Source organism: Passer montanus, unplaced genomic scaffold, assembly GCF_014805655.1.
Source record: "Passer montanus isolate IOZ18808 unplaced genomic scaffold, ASM1480565v1 scaffold43, whole genome shotgun sequence".
Lineage (NCBI taxonomy): Eukaryota > Metazoa > Chordata > Aves > Passeriformes > Passeridae > Passer > Passer montanus.
Window position 1 is genome coordinate 6,490,909 of NW_024369151.1, and position 15,115 is coordinate 6,506,023.

The 15,115-nt window shown below is 44.6% G+C and overlaps 1 protein-coding gene across 3 annotated transcripts in view; it reads left to right on the forward strand.

The window, feature by feature from the left end:
• Positions 1-15,115, forward strand: part of ABL1 (ABL proto-oncogene 1, non-receptor tyrosine kinase) — a 77,860-nt gene that overhangs the window by 57,625 nt on the left and 5,120 nt on the right. For all 3 annotated transcript variants that reach the window (XM_039720028.1, XM_039720029.1, XM_039720030.1), the window contains 7 exons: positions 3,672-3,944; positions 7,782-7,866; positions 8,230-8,407; positions 10,555-10,739; positions 12,859-13,011; positions 13,655-13,744; positions 14,093-14,257. In XM_039720028.1, the coding sequence (XP_039575962.1) occupies positions 3,672-3,944; positions 7,782-7,866; positions 8,230-8,407; positions 10,555-10,739; positions 12,859-13,011; positions 13,655-13,744; positions 14,093-14,257 (1,129 nt within the window). The remainder of the gene's footprint in view (positions 1-3,671; positions 3,945-7,781; positions 7,867-8,229; positions 8,408-10,554; positions 10,740-12,858; positions 13,012-13,654; positions 13,745-14,092; positions 14,258-15,115) is intronic.

Here is a 15,115-nt window from a genome sequence, read left to right on the forward strand (position 1 = left end):
CTGCAGAGCTCCAGTAATCCATTCAGGTCCGTGTTAGCCAGGTTAACTGTTCATTTTCCACAAAGTTGCTTGCATTGGTGTTTTTGAGAAAAAGCACAGGTTGGAACAATTCACTGAAGCAGATCTGCAGCCCATGGTAGTTGGAAATACGAAACTGAGCAGCAGCAGTGACCGAGACCTGTGGCTTTTGTGTGTTGCAGGATCAAGCACAGAGGTAGCCACAGTCCTCCTGATGCTGTGCCAAGTGCCAGCATCCCTGCAGAAGGGGCAGTTTGCCACGTCCATGCATCATGTGCTGCAGTTCACAGCCTGGCGTGTTAAACCTCATCGGTTTTAATTTGCGTTAACGAGCCGGGCAGTGAATTGCCACATCTTAGCAGCAGATGTGCTGCTGGGCTGGGGACACTGTGCTCTTCCAGCACCCTGTCCCTGGCTGTCAAAGCTGAGGAGCTGGGAAGAGAAGCAGCCAATATCCCTGTTTATCCCTCTGCAGAATGGAGGCTGCTGGAGCAGGTCCTGCTCTGAGCTGCTCGTGTCACTCTCTATTTATTACTGGCTTCGCAGCAGATCGTGGCTGTGCTGGAGGAAAGCAAGCTCTTACCTTCACTGCCCTGAGCACCTGGGGCCCTCCCAGCCTGCTGTATCGTTAGTCAGCCTGTCCAGGGAATTTAATATCTCCCAGTAAGGATGAATGGCTTTGGTGGGATCATATCCTGTGCCTGACAGAGCATGCTTTGGGAGAAAGAGGTATTAGAGGAACACGTGGAGCAGCTGCTGCTCAGCACAGTGCTGTGTCCTGCATTGCAAAGCTTTACCCAGACTTTTTCCTGGGAGAAAATTGAAGGGACTAGAGAGATCAGAGGTTTGTACATCTTAATTTTAGTACAAATGATATTGAATGCATTGGCGTTCAGCAACTTCAAAAAAATTCCTCTGGGAATTTCTTCTTTATTTCCCACTTTAATGGGTTGTATTATTTTGGACCACCCTCTAATGTTTTCTTTTGGTGGTTGGGTTTTTTTAAGGAAGGTATTAAAAGTGACCTTTCTTGATTTGGCTGGCACAGTGCAGCCAGTCATCTGGTAAACCACTTCCGTGGTACAGAGGCCTTGGTTTTCCTGGCTTGATAGTACTTGAGGGAAAACCTATTAGTAACCCAACTGAATAAATAGCCTTGTCCAGCCAGTTCTTTAAATCCTGCTGTCCTCAGCAGGAAGGAAACAGGACTGGGGTCCTGCATGAGTCTCTTGGATCTTCCAGTGGCTGAATTGGATGCAGACTTGAACCTCCGTGGATTTTTTGGTGGGGATGTTCAATTTTGTCTACTGAGTGCGGAGCAGGAGTGCCACTGGATTCAGGATGTGCTGAGGTTAGCACGGGCCAGTTTAACCACCTGTACAAAATACCCCAGCCAGGAAAAAGAGATGTGGTCTGGTGGCAGAAGTGCAGATGAGCAGCCCATTGCTGCAAGCAGAGCCCCTTGAACAGGACTGGTGTTTATGGTTTGTTTGATACACAAAAATTGACCAAATAACATGTCAACAACATAGCCAGGAAGCAAACTTGAGTCTGTAAAACTCAGATGCTGGGTCTGTCACCTCTCTGAGAGTACAAGTCAGCAGCACCACGTGGTTTTCTGGTTGGGTGTCATTGGTGAGAGGTTAGAAAAAACCTGCCTACAGAATAAACATGTTTAATGTGGAAGTTTAATTTAATGTAAATGGAAAACTTCATGAGTGTTAAGGCATGGAGTGTTGTTTTTGTGGCCTGGACAGGGCAGTCCTGTGCTGTCCTCATCCTGCTGCAGCTTTTCTCTAAAATCTTTGGTCATTTATTTAGCTTCTTTCTCCTTCTGTAACAGGATCATACAATCTGTCACACTAAATACAGATATCTCTAATTTTCATGAGATATAACTTGTCATAAAACCATGGGGGAGCTTCCTTCTCCATGCTCTCTAATACTTCCAAGTAATCCTGGAGTTCAGCTTTTTCTACATCCATATTTTTAGATTTTAATTCTCAGTGTAACATGGGAGCTGCTCATACCATTGCAAGTACTTCAAGTCGTTCCCAAACAGGCATGGCTTGTTCTAAATTGTGATTGTACTGACTAATGCTTGGTCACTCACACCAAGCAGCTGTAACAGCCTCTTATGTTGTCACTTTTCTGTTCTGAGAACATCTGGTTTTAAGGTGATTGCACCTGTTTGATCATGAAAAGCGCTGTAGGTTTTTGTAGTTTGGTTGGGGTTTTTTTTTGTTTTGTTGGAGAGGAATTTTTTTAGCCATAGTGTTGAAATGAGATTTCAGAGGAATATCTGATTAATTCTGGTAGAGTTGTGAACGTGCCCCCCAGGAGGTTGCCATTATTTTCCAGTCTTCATTAAAAAGACTAATCAAGTTTGAGGGTGGTTTTGTCCCTTCCTGCAAATGTTTTTTTCTCTTGCAAGTGCAGCTCCCTTTTTTGTTGGTGATACTCTCTTATTGCTGGAGCTTCACGGATGCATTTTCTTTTACCATCTAAATATTCTGTCTAGGTGAAAGAAGTGGAATTTTACCCTAAGTCTGGGATTTTTGGATGCCTGGCAGCCCCATCAACTTCCCAGCCTCCTGAAATCCCAAACAGATGGCCAGTGCACATGCAGAAACTGTTGAGTGTACATCCAGCGTGTCAGAAGCATTTGTGAAGTTTGATCATAGCTGTTGGCATGTGATGTGAGCAGTGGGACTAGCCTGTGGACTGAACAGGAATTTGGGTGGCCTAACATGGTGCTGCTCTTCCTGCAAGCTTGTCCCTTGCCAAACCTTGGTCCTTTGTGAGAAATGGGGCTCTTGCATCTTCTGTGTTGTAGGCTAAACTATGACGCAAAATGCATGTTGATACAAAGATTTCTCTGTCTCCTTCAGGTGTAACCAGCACTTTTGAAATAATTAAATTTCTAGCTTTTTTCAGCTTGCCTGGTAGAAGACTGGGCTTGAAGATGAAAACTGGAAAAAACACAGCTCTGGTGGGAGGGAGTCAGTTGTCCATTATCTTTAGCAGGATTTTAGGCTTAAAATGGATCTTCTGTATAAATGTTAAGAAGGTAACAAATATGGGTTATCATGCCTCGCAGCAGGTTTTCATTCAATGGTAATGATTTTCCTTCTGTGCTATTGATCAGTGCCCGTCACAGGGATGGAGCAGACCAGCTCCTCACTTCGTGCTAAACCTCTGCAGAAGCTCAGGCCTAAAGCAGGGAAAGCTCTGGTTTGCCAGTGATGCTTCAGGGAGAATTTAGGCAGGTCATAACGCAAACAGTAATAGTGAAGTCAAGACACTGAAGGTGACAACCTCCCCATACTCTCCAGGAATGTCCCACTGACCAGCCTTTTGAAAAAAGACATCTCAAGCAACAGCATGCCAGTCTAGTGCTATTTGCAGCCATTCCTGCCCTGTTGTTTTGGCAAAGTGCATGTATTTTCTCCTGAATCCGTGCCTTTCCCATGTAAGCATTGGTTGTCCTGGGCTCTGGAGCTGGTTGCAGAGCTTGTGGAGCTCCCAGTTCCCTGGCTCGAGTAGAAGCAACGCCACATTTTGCTTTCACAATTTTACAATGCAGTTCCTGTGTGCGAGCTCCCCGAGGGGCATTACCTGAACGAGCTTTTCCCTTCCCCTTTGGTTCCCAGCTCTATGTGTCTTCAGAGAGCCGCTTCAACACCTTGGCAGAGCTGGTGCATCACCACTCCACCGTGGCAGATGGGCTCATCACCACGCTGCACTACCCGGCGCCCAAGCGCAACAAGCCCACCATCTACGGCGTGTCCCCCAACTACGACAAGTGGGAGATCGAGCGCACCGACATCACCATGAAGCACAAGCTGGGTGGAGGCCAGTATGGAGAGGTCTACGAAGGAGTCTGGAAGAAGTACAACCTGACAGTGGCTGTGAAAACTCTCAAGGTAGGACTCGGTCTCGGAGCGTTCCCCATTCAGCTGGGAGCAAGTTCAGGCTGGCTGTCTGCTCTCACTTCCAGTTGTATTTGCGTTGATGGTGGGCCTTCCTTTGAGTGCTGTAGGTTGGAAATAGAGTGTTTTTAAAAGAGCCTGATCCTCTTAGGGTTTATGTGATACCTATAGCACTCGTATCTAAACAAAGGAGGATGTTAACAGCACAGTTTTTACTGGAGAATGGATGAAACCTTAGAAAAGCAAATAGTGCCGCGGTGTCTCGTGTGCAGGGTGTGGTAGAGGTGAGCTGTTCACAGATGAACACACCAGCACAAGCTGGTGTATTAAGGAAAACTGTGGATTGTGAGTCAGTCAACATAAAATTCAAAGGCTGTGCTTCAGGGAGGCTTTACATGTTTTGATTTTCTGTCTTATGTGGTGTCTTTCCCAAAAGACAAGCTCCCTATGTACCTGGAAGTCTTAAGCAACTGTTCACAGCTGCTTCTTATCAAAAGACACAAGAGGAGGAAAAATGGTATGCAAGCTAAGGTATATTAAAATTCATAAGTGGCTTTAATGAAGAACTGGATAATCAGTTCTGTTTCTGGCTCTGCTCCCTGATTTCTGCGTCTTGGTTTCCTTGTCTCTTGAAATGCAAATAGTGCTCTGTGAGTTCATAAGGTCATTTCTTAATTCATCTATGTTTATAAAACTGTCTTGAGATCTTCTGGCACCATCTGCATGCATTGCATTTGATTGCTTAATAGGAGTTTATGCAAACTTGACACCATGTTCTCTCTCCTCGAATGGGGACATGGTTTGGTCTTGCAGAAACAAACAGAACCGAGGGTTTCGTTTGTTTCTTTTGGTTTTTCTGCAATGGAAATTTTGAAGTGGAGAGAACTGTGTAGATGCTTCAGTGTCAGGGGAAGAACTTTTCCTTGATTTGGGGAAAATATTTCTTCCTTGCTCTCCGAGCGGCGGCTGCCTCAGTACTTCTAGGTTGCCATGGCTGCAGAAAGTATTTTCATTTTGGCCTTTTCTGTACTCTGGAGGTTCCTGCTGCTGCTCCCGGCGGGGGAGTCCAAGTGCAGCTTGCACAGGGAGCGAGTGACATCTAGTGTTGTCCCTGCTCGGGATTGCTGGAGCTCTGTGGTGCGGGTGGGTGGGATGTGACCAGGTTCAGCACAACACCTGAGCACTCACACAACACTGAGCACAGCTCAGCTCTTCCCTGGAGCACGGCTTGCAGGAACATCTTCCTGCTGCTGGTTGCAGTGTGTGAGGATTCCTGGTGCTTTCAGGCTTCCCATTTTGCTCCAAACTGAAGTTGTTGCTTTCATTCTCTTCTCCCTAAAACCCATCAACAAAGACAAGCTGCATGTTATCCCATCAAATCTGTTTGTGCAAAGGAGAAACCTTAATACAGACCATGGCTGTTTCAAATAAATAAATATTTAATGAAACACGACTAAAAGTGGTTCATAATGTAGTATGGAGCAGCATGATCCACTGGGGAGTGTAAGAACAACCAGGAAGAGAGTTGAGAAACACTTCAACCTGCAATTACGTACGCTAAAACCATCCTTAAAAGCAAATTTATAATCCACCTTCTTTAAATCCATTAGTCTACTGCCTGACAGGTGGGATTATAGCTTTCTTCAGAGTTTTGGGAAACATTTTAAAATCACATTTATATCCCAGTTCTACTGGGAAAAACAAGCCTTTTGCAGCTTCTGCCTGAATCTTTGGATGACTCATTTTATTTTCCTTTGAGAGAATGTTTTTCAAAACTTTGTATGATTCTTCTTGCTCCTTCCCCCTCTACCTCAGATATCTCTATAAGAAAGATAAAGGAGAGCGAAGACTAAAAGAGAGAGGAGGAAAAAAGTCCTCCCAGCATCTTTTTGAATAATGATGCTTATGAACACCCATTTGTTGTTCAGTTTTCTGTCAAGTGTCTAAAGATAGCTCGTGGCTGGCTCAGAACTGGAGAAGAAGCGATGGAAGCAGCACACGCTGTTCCTCAGCATTTAACTGCAGAGGGCAAGACCATGTTTTGGTTATGAGATGTTGCCTGTTAAAATCCATCCCTGGCAGCTCTGTGAGTTGCACAGGACCCAGTATTTATCAGGGGTTATTACAGCAGGGCACACTCTGAATTTGTGGTGTTACCCCAAATTGGACAGGAGCAGAAGGCAGTGGCTGTGGGGACAGGGGCTCTGTGACCTGCACTGGGCCAAGTGCAGCCAGTTGTGACTCTGGCCACAGCTGCTTCTCCTGAGGGCCATTTAATGGCTGAGCTGCTGGGAGCTGGTCAGCTCAGCACATTTCTTATTGCTCACCTCGGCTCTGCTGCCCCTAGGACTGCTGCTGATTTTTCTTTCTTTCTTTTTTTTTTTCTCTCTCCTTTATTTTTTCCCTGGCAGAGAAGCCTGTGTTTTAAATTAGGCAACATGTAACCCTGGTGTCCCTTAATGCCATGGCATGGCCCTGTGCTGTGCTGGGAAAATGCTGGACAGCCAGAACTGTTTTACTTCTGCCATGGTTCAGTATAGTGGGAGCTGGAAGCCATTTAAAGCTTGGTCCTTTCCACGAGATCAGGTTTTCAGAGAGGTCATTGCTACAGTGGTTCTCTGTATGTGTCCTTCCTATTAATATGGTCACTGAGAGGCAAGAAATTTCAAACTGTGGAGCAGCTATGCAAAGGACAAACCTTCCAAGGTTTGTGTAGCATGAATAAGACAAAGGGATATTTAGGATAATTTTGCAGCCTGGATTATTAACCCATTTGCCTTTGCCAAAGAGAACAGTTTAAGGTTCTGCTCACAAGGACCTTTGGACTATTAGTTTTGACAGTGTGTTGAGCAAATCGCAGCTGTCAATCAAGCTAATTGGCAATGAATAGTAAATGATTGAATGGAAGTGTTGGAAAAATGGTCTCAGTGCTAAGTGCAGAGCAGGGAGCTGGCTGGATCTCACAGTGGCAGCCCACTGTTATCGTTCTCACCAGCAGCAGTAAATCCTTTCCAATCCTTCCCTAAAACACTTTGTCCATGTAGCCTGTCAACATTAATCCATCATTGAAAAAAATATGGATATAGAAAGAAACATTGCTTTAGGAATAGATCTGTATTTTTGCACCACTTTGAAGTGACCTTCTGGCCATTTGGGGCGTATCTGCTTCAGAAAAATTTGTCTTTTGAGCAAGATTGTATCTTCCTTGGTTTTGTGCTGTGCCAAGTAACGTTATGGTGCCCAACAAATTGGCAGTAACCTCTACCCAGAATGGGTATGTCATGGGTCAGGCTCTAAATGCCAGGAATTAATCTGTGAAACCTTAGGTTTTCAGTCACACCACGGCTGCCATCGGTTGTGCCTCCCTGACTGAGAGAGGGGATTTCTTGTTCCTGCTCAGTGAACACAAGGGCCTGCCTTTCAGCAGCCTCTCAAGCATTTGATTGTGGTGTATCCTTTCTTTTATGTTCGTTCTTGTTCCTTTTCTGTACTTTTTATTTAATGTTATTTTTTTTTTCTGTTAGGAACAAGCTTGTTTTTCCTTTTCCGCTCCCAAGCGTTTTGTGAGAGACCTTTCACAAAAGGGATATGGATTTTCTTGCCCCAGCAAGCTCAGCTAGTATGAAAATGACAAAAATATGTATTTTTAAAATCATACAAAAAATTAATGTTTGTAACTCCCTGGCTTTGTGTTGTGGCTACAGGGAAAAATTACTGTGTGAGAACTGTGGCGTATGTTGTCAGTTTGCAGTTCTTTTTGTGTCCTCATAGAAAAATCTGTTTCTCCTTTGTGTACACTGCCTTTGCCAAAGCTTTGCTATTGTTTTGCAGGAGGATACCATGGAGGTGGAAGAGTTCTTGAAAGAAGCTGCAGTAATGAAGGAGATCAAGCATCCAAACTTGGTGCAATTATTAGGTAAGTGATAAATACCCAGCAGAGGGATTTGAACTAAACCCTTGTGCAGTGATATGGATGTTAAGGAGCAGATAAGCTGCTTACCATACCAAGGCTTTAAATACAGGCACTTATTGTCTGGCAAAATTCACAATTTGTACCACTAATACATGATTTTTAATGATCTCGTCTCCCTAATGTTTAATTTGCCAGAGGCTGAAGCAGAAAATTAAGCCCCTCTATTAACCACTTCCAAGCAGAATTCATTCTTTCCACAAGCTCCATTTTTCTGCCTTCTGGAGGTACAAATTGCCTTCTAGGATGAAACCTGAAGATTCACTGATGTTCTCCAACATTCGCTGTCAACTTTCTGTTATTCCCCAGGGGTGTGCACACGGGAACCTCCTTTCTACATCATCACAGAGTTCATGACATATGGGAACCTGCTGGATTACCTGCGGGAGTGTAACAGGCAGGAGGTGAATGCTGTGGTGCTGCTGTACATGGCAACTCAGATCTCCTCAGCCATGGAGTACCTGGAGAAGAAGAACTTCATCCACAGGTAGGAAGGACAGTGAGCACCCTTGAATCTTGAGCACAGAACAATCCTTGATGTATTTTCCTCCCTTTCAGTGTATCACAGCATTGATTGGTGTCATGTATTTAACACACTGGTGCAAATCTGGCACAGTCTATTAACCTGCCCAAAAGGATGGGTTTTCTCTCAGGGTTTTCTCCTGCCTTTGAAGTAGATGCAGGTGAAAGACACATCAGTACTTTCATGTTTTGGGCAAGGCCTCAAATGTGAATTTAAGCCTAAAGTAGTGGACTTTTAATGGACTAGATAAGCCGCTTCCTTGTTTCTAGCAGCCTTTCAAACCAGCTGCAGTTGGTGATGCTGGATGTGTGCAGGTCCCCACAGCAGAGTCACCCTCCCAGCACCGCCCCAGCCCCTGTTCTTTCTTGTTTGGTTCACTTTGTTTTCCACTGCAGGGATTGTTCCATGCTATTGTCCACATTGTGTATTCACTTTAATAAGCATTTCTACTGTCTTAAAAGTCTCAGGGACTCTGACCTTTAAAGTGTGCTGCAATTATGGCTGGAGCTTTGCGTTCCTTGTCTGCAGAAATGGGCTCCTGGCAATGTAATGACACATCCTGGGCCAGGGCTCGAGAGTGGCTGAGCTTTGTACAAGATGCTCTCGGTGTCGTAGCGTGACCTTTCCTGCCCAATTAACTGGAATATGGAATTAGCACATGGTTTGTTTTCATAGAGACAAATATGAAGATCGTGTGTAAAGTTCTAGGTGCTCTTCTGAGCCGTGAGTTGCCTCTGCTGCTTGAAAGGCCTGCTTAAATGTCTCTATCAGTCAATAAATTGAACAGTGATGCTGCCAATTAAAATTTCCAGCCTTTGATTTGCTCTGTTGAAAGGATTTTGTCCCTTCAGCCTGCAGGAAGTAAACTTTAAAAACTCCTTTGTGTGAATCTCATTTGTCTTCTCTGCCATTCATTTCATTTCCTCTTACTTTTGATGACCCATTTATCTAAAATAAATAGTAGCTTTTTTCCTTATCAGCCACCCCCATAACCACCTACCCAATTATTTGAAGAGTGTTGTCACAATTCACATCCATGGATTCAAATGCTGTGCTCTGACCTCATTTAATGAATCCGGAAGGAGGAGGAATTTGATTATGGAGAGGAGCTTTTATTTAGATACACATTGTAGTAATCAGCATTGATAAGAAGGTACATTCAAAAACACTGTGAAATTTAAATGGGCATCCAGTAAGATGTACTTTTTTTCTGTTTTTTAATTTATTCCAGTTGAGCAGAACAAGCAACAGAAACAGCAGTGTCTGCCTCATATCTAAAGATCTCACAGGAGCTTCCTGGTACAATCAATTTTTAGTTCAATGTGACATAATCTGGAAAAGTGTTTTTAACAAAACCTAATATTATGGGAAATGTGTTTCTGTGCTTTACATTTTTATCCTCCTGAAGCATTTCCAAGCATGCAAACAGCATGTACAAGCCAGGGAAGTGGCTAATGCCACTCTCACCTGCCAGGGTGGGGCCAGTGATGGAAAAAAAATGCAAAGTTAAATCTGCTTTTTGCCTAGTCCTTTGAAAATGCCAGCACTGATAGCAGAGGCTCCAGCAGGTTTGCAAAGGCCAAATGCTGTTTTTGAACAAGTTGTGTTGTGAAAGGTGGTACACCTGGGAGGAGGAAGAGCAGGGCTGGGAGCTCATCCTGGTGCTTAAGCAAGGACTGGAAAAGGAGTTCTGGAGAACTACTGGTGTTGGCCAGGGTGACTGAAGTGCCACAGAGGTGGGCAAGAAGTGAGGAATTGAAACTCAGTTTATTCAGTGTTCATCCCAGCTATTGATAACTTGAGCACTGACATTTCTTTGGAATATTTTTATCCTGAGGGTGGCAGCTTTTATTGAAAGTGAGGGGGCTTCTTGAAGCTCTCACTTCAAATTAGAAGGAAAAAAAAATTTCGGATGACAGTCTTATGAAGATGGAATGAAAAATAACTTTCCCTCTTGTGTGTGTGCGTGTAACTCCAGAATTTCTGTGTAATATTTGGATCAAAATAATCACACAGGCCCAGGTTTCTCCGGGAACAGCAGGCTTCCTTGCTGTCTCTAAAAGTGAGACAGTAAAGAATTCTCATTGCCTATTTTTGCCTCTTCTTTTTAGGGACCTTGCTGCCAGGAACTGCCTTGTAGGGGAGAACCACTTGGTGAAGGTGGCAGACTTTGGCCTGAGCAGGTTAATGACAGGTGACACCTACACAGCCCATGCTGGAGCAAAATTCCCCATCAAGTGGACTGCACCAGAAAGCCTGGCCTACAACAAGTTCTCCATCAAATCCGATGTCTGGGGTAAGAATTTGCATGGGCAAATTAATGCAGATGATAGTCTTCTTTTCCAGGGCTGGGAAATGAGGCTGTTGTGGAACATTTCAGCAGGGAGCAGCAAGTTCTCTGGTTTGAACCACGTTGTTCTGTGAGCTTGTCAGAGTGCAGAAACTAATCTCTGCTTAGGCAGACTCAGCAGAGCACAGAGAATGCTCACCTGATTTTATATATTTGAATTGTTGGCAAATATGAAAAGTAAAGGGTACTGTAGTGTTTATAAAAATGTGTGAAATGGGGCTGAAGTGCACCAGTGCTACTGCCTTGATGGGATTCTGGCATAGGACTATGAAGTGATACATTATAATATAGCCAAAAACTTTCTAACTACTTCAAGGAGTAAAGAATCTGGTTCATTTTATGTTTAAAGAATAATTATGTGTGTATCTGTGTAGTGATAGCTCCAAGCTCGTCTTTCTGCATTTTAAAAGAATAATCTTTGGAATGAGATGAGGAGAAGCAGAGGGAAAATTTGATGACAAATGGTTATTGAAGAGCCCTGAAGTGCTGGTGATAAGAGTAGACTTAGCTAAATTGAGCTATATTGTATCAAATCTGACCACAGAAAATCTCATTGTACTTTTGTCAGTACATTTCTTTGGGTTTTATATCTCTGCAATAGCTGTTGGTCAAATTCTCAAAAGTGCCCAGTGACATGAGATAGAAGTTTGTGGAATGTGGTCCCAAAGGCACTTGGAAAATGATATCCTGAGCATCTTCTGTGTGTAAACCAACAGACAGTAGTGAAGCAGAGATGAAGTTTTCTGCAGTTTGGGGGAAAATGTGCAGAGAAAGGTTTTATGTTGAAGAAACTTTTAGGTAGATGGCTGATGTAAAATGTTTTGTAGATGGAGGAGGAAAAGCCAAAGCAGGCTCCCAAGGAGTATGTGATTGCTGACCAGGGTGTTTCTGCTGCTTTGGGTTTCCTTGTGGTGTTGGCTGCTGAGTGTCTGCCACAGTCTTAGCATGTTGCTGTACTGCTGTGGTGGCTGCAGGATCCCTGGTGCCTTTCAGCAGCAGAGTATTTGGGGTGAGGAAAGATCCCAAAGGAATGTGGGGTATTTTAGTTGGGCTTAATGTAGCCTCAGGAAGCAGAGTTGGGGCAGTGGACTTTGGGATCTCATCAGAGATCAGCTGTCCCCAGAGGCCAGCGCTGCTGCTGGGCACGCCAGGGTTTAGATGTTTTCACCTCACTGCCTCAAGACAGCAATCAAAGAAAATTGTGCACAGAAATGTCTAATGTAAATTGCCCTGGGTGGCGTTGCCATGTAATGTGATGTGATTTCCTTACTTATGCAGAATTGTAATCGCTTTCTCTTCAGGTTAAGAACAGAAAAGGGTGACTGAACTAATTACATGCAGGTTGTTGAACTGGTGTTGGTTTTATTCTGTGTGCCTGACTCCTGGGTTAGCTGCCTGACCCCACTGCTGACCTGCATCCCCACTGACTGCTGCCACTTGAATGCCTGTTCCAAGACCCTTTTTGTGCTCTCCCTTTTCCTATTCAGCTTTCCCTGGGCCCAAAATGTCTCACCCTCACCATATCTCATTGGTAGCAACTGCTGAAACTTTCCTCTCGCTGCTACCTCCCAAATTCCCCTTCCAGACCACACTGCAGCTAAACAAGGGCACCCCAAAAACACTGAGCTATTAAAATGTGCGAGTCCTCCAGGGAGAGGTTGCAAATGAGAGGAGCTGTCACACTGAGGGAGCGACTGCAGTGCAGCAGTGAAGCGGGTTCAGCTAATCCACTGTGAAGTCTCTTAATTGTGCCTCTAATAGGACTTGAAGGATCTCAAGGCGTTCGGGTTTGAGACAACTGATACATTGAAAATTAGTCTAATTCTACCCTGTCATATCGCAGGAGACTTGTGTGTGCTGATGGAGAGGCTTGTTAGGCTTCTTTCACATTTAAGCTGCTGCTGAGCATGGGATCTGAGCCACCCAGGGCTGGTCTAAGTGTGCAGCACTGTTTGGTGACTACTCCCACTAAACATCCTCTCAAATTCAAGATGAAAACAAAGCTTACTGATTTTTTTTTCCCTCCCTCTTTTTTTTTTTCCTTTCCTCTTGTTCTCTACTGCAGCCTTTGGTGTTCTGCTGTGGGAAATTGCAACCTATGGTATGTCCCCTTACCCTGGGATTGACCTGTCTCAAGTCTATGAGCTGTTGGAGAAGGACTATCGTATGGAGCGTCCTGAAGGCTGTCCTGAGAAAGTTTATGAGCTCATGAGAGCATGTAAGTGTTTCTTAGCCCTGCACGTGTTGCTTTTTAGCTCTGCAAGGGTGCAATAAAAGTGCAGGGGTCTGGCTATGTACCACAAGGCATGAGAATCCCCTGCCAATATCAGGGAAGGTGCAGTGCTGTATGGAAGTGTTTGGTTAAAACTGCTTTCTCTAGAGGATGAATATGTTATGAAACCAGCTGTTCATCTCTACTGGGAGCCCACAGGCTCAGAGAGGAGATTTGTTGTTGATCTCAATGCTTCCTTTGTCTCCTTTTTCCTGACAACTTAAAGAAAAGCTTGTGCTCCAAGGATGAAGCAGGAGCTTCATTTGGCTTCTTGCAGGACTGACTGTGCCTCTTCACTGTGGCCTTTTGGTCTGTGACTCAGTGCCCTGCACTCTTCCCCAGCAGTGCTCAGCACCTACTGTCACACACTGACACCAAAACCTGATTTAGGGAGTGCTGGGTGTCTGCAGCCGTCACTGAGCCAAAGTGGTTGCAGACACTCAGCACCCTGTAAATCACATTTTCACGTCAGTATTTTATCTCAGTGTATTGGAAGGGAACTGTGATTTCTGGCTCCTCCTGGTGCAGGGTACTGGGTGAGTGTCTGCTGCTGGAGGGAAGATTTGAGTGGTGGTGTGCTTTTTTTCAGGCTGGCAGTGGAGTCCTTCTGATAGACCATCCTTTGCTGAGATCCATCAGGCCTTTGAAACGATGTTTCAGGAATCCAGCATATCTGATGGTAGGTCAGGGTCCCTGTTGGACCAGCAATTCCAGGGGTGAGGTCAGGGCTGACTGCATCCTTAACTCTGCTGTTATTCATAGACTGCTTTGCAATGAAACTCAGTCCTGTCTTATACTACCTGGTGTAAATGATGGAGAAAGCAGTTATTTTTTTACATGTGGGTATTTTTTTCTGGGCAAACATCTCATTTTAAAGAGATGTTTGCCCATTTCAAATGGCCGAACAACCCCAAGGCACCCCTGTTTTGTGTTGTTCGCTTTTCTCTCGTGCTATTAATTCCAAACAGATCACTAGTTTTTTATCTTCAGTTGATTGCAGTGATTGTTTTTCTTCTGTGCATTGCAGAGGTGGAGAAGGAGTTGGGAAAGAAGGGCATGAGGAGTGTAGTGAGCAATTTCCTGCAAGCCCCAGAGTTGCCAACCAAAACGCGAACATCGAGGAGAGCTGCCGAAAGCAAAGATGCCAACGAGGGCTTGGAGACTGCACATGCTCGAGGCCAGGGGGAGTGTGGTAGGTTTTAATTAAAGTCATTATTCCTTCAGGAAATACAGGGGGAAACGAAATGCACATCTAGCTCCAGGCCCTCACGTAGGCAAAGCTGTGCCTAATCACAGGTGCCATCTCTCTGTACCAGCGCTGTGTTTCTGGGTGACAGGCTGCTGAGTTTGCTGTCCTGGGTCCAGAACTCCTTTTATTAGTTTTTGCAAAGGTGGATTGTTAATTCTGGAGCCAGATACACGCAGCAGCTGGGAGTGTGAATCCTTAACTGGCTGAGGGACTGGTGATCTCCCTGCTGTTGCATAGAGAAGCCCTTGGAGTTCTTTTAACTTAATGGCTGTTGCCTGCAGCTCCCTAAAGACCAGAGCCTGAGCACAGAGCTCTCTGATCATATCCTCTTCCCATTCCCTGGCAGGAGCTATCTGTGGGATCTCCCACTGCATCTGAGTGCTGGGTAATCTGCTGTGTTCAAGCCACTTTACACTACCACACTGCATAATTTAAAGCAGGGTGATAGCTTGGGTTTAGCAAGCCCCATAAGGGAGATTTCTTCACTGTTGCATCCTACCAGATTTGTGCTTGCAGCACAGAAGAGTATTACTCTTGGCAGGCACCAAATATAATTTCAGTGAGGGACAAAGAGGTATTTACAGACTCTTCCATAAAATTAAACTTCCAATCAGTTTTTTCAGGCACTTACCTTCCATTCCGAGGTAATAAAAGCAGTGCTAAAAGGCTGAATGAGTACAGGAGATTTGTGTCTAGCTCTATGCTTGAAAAACAAGAATGTAAAATGAAATGCAGTGGGGTTTTTTCCAGCTCCTGTTGAGGCTGCCTCTTCTGACCATTCATGTGACTGACCTCTTTTGT